This window comes from Rhagoletis pomonella, unplaced genomic scaffold (assembly GCF_013731165.1).
Source record: "Rhagoletis pomonella isolate Grant_MI unplaced genomic scaffold, Rhpom_1.0 Rhpom_scaffold_09333, whole genome shotgun sequence".
NCBI classification, from domain to species: domain Eukaryota; kingdom Metazoa; phylum Arthropoda; class Insecta; order Diptera; family Tephritidae; genus Rhagoletis; species Rhagoletis pomonella.
In genome coordinates this window covers 2,311-6,315 of record NW_023467862.1, presented here as the reverse complement: position 1 = coordinate 6,315, position 4,005 = coordinate 2,311, and the positions used below count along the sequence as shown (strand labels likewise).

At 40.2% G+C, this 4,005-nt stretch overlaps 1 protein-coding gene across 1 annotated transcript; it reads left to right on the top strand.

Moving 5' to 3' along the window:
- The first annotated feature begins 2,423 nt into the window (after positions 1 to 2,423).
- On the top strand, positions 2,424 to 3,467 carry LOC118756221. Its single transcript, XM_036490997.1, has one exon. It carries the CDS (start codon positions 2,424 to 2,426, stop codon positions 3,465 to 3,467), a length of 1,044 nt encoding a protein of 347 aa, XP_036346890.1.
- The last annotated feature ends 538 nt before the right edge of the window (positions 3,468 to 4,005 follow it).

The following is a 4,005-nucleotide window of genomic DNA, read 5'->3' as shown; positions in this document are numbered from 1 at the left end:
TCTTTTTCATTGGCGATCCTGCCAGGAGACTTCGCATAAGTTGTCCTGCGCAAAACTTCATTGTCACATCATCATACGTTCATCTAGGTGGATCAGCTCGCAAGGATTTGACACTTCGCATAAGTTGTCCCATGTGTGCCTAACCACGTTTTCGCATCGTCATAAGTTCATCTAGGTGGATCTGCTTGCAAGGATTTTGACACTTCGCATAAGTTGTCCTATGTGTGCATGGGTAGTAGGGGTGCAAAGGTTGTAACGTTTATCTTCCTCAACCATCAGCCAAGGAGTTTTGGGTAAATTTACAGACATATTCCAGTTATAAAGATCTATAATTGACAGAAAGTGTGCCAAGGTAAATTGCATATATAAGGATCCGTTATCGTTGCATTTATATATGTATAGCTAAAAATCCGCTACAACCGCTGCTATATATCTATATGAGGTGTGCGCATTGTACGTATATGTACATATATTCCCTTTAAGCTACGCCAACGCATACCGGACATTGGCGCTCTTAGCATAGGTATTATAACTTCATAATCCAATGCTCTACAATTTCGTTACACAAAGAGAGAAATTATTTCATACACGCTAGGCAACGCTATCACCTGTTATTGTCCTATCGTTGTGACATCATTGTTGCGTTAATTTTTTCTGCTTGAGTCTCTTCGCATCGCCGTAGACTTCATAGTACTTAAGAGAAAGCATTTCAGCTTCGAAAACGGTCATTGTTGTGCTAGCTCAGTTTGTCTCAAATTTACATTCGTACGTCGCTGCTGCCATCTTCATACCGTATGTAGACCATTTTCGCTTCGCAAAAATGACAGAAAATCAACCGTCACTTGAAGAGTTAAAACAACTTCGAGCGCCTACCAAGGGTAGTATTACCCGCATTAGAAACTTAATTGAAGGAAACAATAATCTTTCCGTAACAGAGCTTGAGTGGCGCCTTGGTATACAGTATATTTTGCTTTGCTGCCTTTATGCTTAAGTGCACATTTAAGATACCTACCCTAAAATGCGCACTAGCGGCATTATTTTTAACATTTATAAGGAAACTCCTCCGATAGATGTATTCAACATACATGCACATTGGCGATACCTGCCTTAAAAACTGTGCAACTATTATTAACTATCAAAGAAAGTATTAGGTTTACCAGCACTGGCCCTACAATTACCTAATTTTACAAGCTTTTATTTATTTTGCTCATCTCGCAGAACAACGAAAATGGCTATCAATTAGTGTAGTTATATAGATAATTAGATACCATTCGGTAAAAATTTCGCTTGCAGTAATTTCTACGTGGTAAGCGCTCCTCCATTAATTGGTTTGATAGGGATTCGGATACCTTCCTCATTGAAGTAGTAAAGAAAATTCGCTTAAGTGCTTTTTTCGGTTAAGTGCACAAGTTTTTCGTGCAAAGAAGGATGGGCAGCTAAGCAAAATATACTGTAATTGATTCGTATTACAAACAAGCTTCGTACTACCAAACTCAAATTGAGAGACTGTCCCCAGCTGATAATGGTCGGTCAGATATTGATGAGCTTTATGTAAATGCAAAATGCAAAATATCAGCTGCAATGGACGGGCGTAGAAGACAAAGTTTTTATGAACAAACTCTATGTTTTCCACAAACAACAACAAATCGGTTACCAAACTTGCGTTTACCAAAGTTTCATGGCAAATACATTGAGTATAAAAACTTTATAAATTGTTTTAATAGTCTCGTGGATAATGATCCTAATATACCAGCCATTGAGAAGTTCAACCACTTGCTGACTTGTTTAAGTGGAGAAGCGTTATCCACGGTAAAGGCTTTCCAAGTCACAAATGAAAATTACGCCAAGGCACTTCAACGTCTCAAAGACCGGTACGATAACAACACTTTAATTTTTTTTAGATAATATATCAGCACTTTTTGATATTCCCAAGGCGACTAAGAGTGTACCGGGGCAGTTGCGACACATAGTCGACACCGTCTCTGCTCTTTACAGCTCCTTACAGTCGCTAGGTTCTTATGAACAAATTTGTGATGCGTTCATTATACATGTTGCGTTGTGTAAAGTTGACTCGGATACAAGAAGAAAATGGGATGAACACATCGACTACGTATCATTACCAAAATGGGTTGACTGCTGCGCAATGCTGGACAAACGTTGTCAACAAATAAATGCTAATTTGAAAGGCGCGTCAGGGCCAGCTGCAGCTCAGTCATCACATCAAAGGACCTATACTAACAACGCGAAAATCAATCATACGTTGCTAGCGAAACGCAGTTCTCAAAGGGATATGTTGTGCGCGTTTTGCTCTAAATCAGGTCACAATATATCAACGTGTCAAGGCTTCGTAGTTCTTCCGGTGACTCAGCGTTCACAACAAGTGAAAAACTTAAATCTTTGCCTTAATTGTTTAGCTAAAGGTCATGGATGTTCGCAATGCCCATCAAAATATTCATGTCGATTTTGTAAAAAAAAGGCATCATTCGTTGCTACACAATATCTCCGAAACTATTTCCTCACCCTCTACTCCGCCAAACAACAGCTTTACGACAAATGAGTCAGCATCAGTTCATACAACCAGTGTCGAAACCCAACTTGGAGCCTCAGCGCAAGGAGGGCAAGTTATACTTGCTACCGCCTTGATTTTGGTTAGAGACGCTTGTGGAGAGTTCGAGATTTGTAGAGTTCTCTTGGACTCGTGTTCACAGGTGAACCTTATGACGCAGGCGCTTTGTTCAGGTTTAAATCTTCGTAAGTCTCGTAATAATATCGACGTCTGCGGGATTGGCTCATCCCCACTAAAAATAGCATTTAAAATGCAAACTACCATTCGCTCTCGCATTAATAATTTTGAAACGTCGCTAGAATTCCTAATATCTCCACAAATCTCTGGCTATCATCCTAGTGAAACTGTAGCATCAGCAGATCTAATGATTCCTAGAAATATTAATCTCGCGGACCCTGAATTTCACCGTTCACGTGGAGTCGATATGTTGCTTGGGGCAGAAGCCTCTTTTTCGCTTTTATCCGTTGGGAATATCCGTCTTGGCGATAACTTGCCTACTCTGCAAAAAACTTTATTTGGCTGGATCGTATCCGGAAAATGCTCTGCTCCACGACAACCAATTAGCAATCCATCCCATTGTGCAGCTATTTCTACAATAGATAATATAAACCGTAACGTTGAAAAATTATGGCAGCTTGAGGAAGTCAATTCAAAGAGGCAACATTTGACATCAGAAGAATACCAGTGCGAGACTCATTTTTTGAAAACGGTAACCAAATCCAATGGTCGACTCATGGTAAAACTGCTGTTCAAGGGTGATGTCCGCAGTCTTGGTAATTCGCGAGATATAGCTATGCGACGCTTTTTAGCAATGGAAAACAAACTCGAGAAAAATCCAACATTAAAGAGCGAATATACAGAATTTTTGAAGGAGTACGAAGAACTGGGCCATATGTCTTAATCAAAAATGTGGAACTAGATTCACCACTCTATTTTGTACCCCACCACTGCGTGGTAAAGCCGGGAAGTACGACAACTAAACTGAGAGTTGTCTTCGACGCATCGTGTCGTACGGCTTCCCAGGTCTCACTGTGAACTACTCATGGTGGGCCCGCAACTTCAAAATGAATTGTTAATTACTCTTTTACGATTCCGGTGCCACAAATATGGTCTTACAGCTGATATTACAAAATTGTATCAGCAATTTTTACTACATCCCGATGATCGTAAGTACCACTTGATTCTCTGGCGTTATGACAAAACGCAACAAATTTCTACACATAGCCTCAACACCGTTACATATGGTACTGCAGCGGCGCCTTATCTTGCAATTCGTAGTTTACAATTCGCAGCAGAGACCTGTCCATATGGGAATGATCTCGGAAAGAAAATCATCAAAACTGACTTCTACGTTGATGATATGTTAACAGGAGCAGATGATCAGCAATCCCTGCTAATGATTAAGAAGGAAGTCTGCGAAGTATTGAATTCTGCTCAGC

What these genes read in the sequence shown, in the direction of transcription:
- LOC118756221 (XM_036490997.1), top strand. Translation starts at nt 2,424, where the DNA reads ATGGATGTTCGCAATGCCCATCAAAATATTCATGTCGATTTTGTAAAA.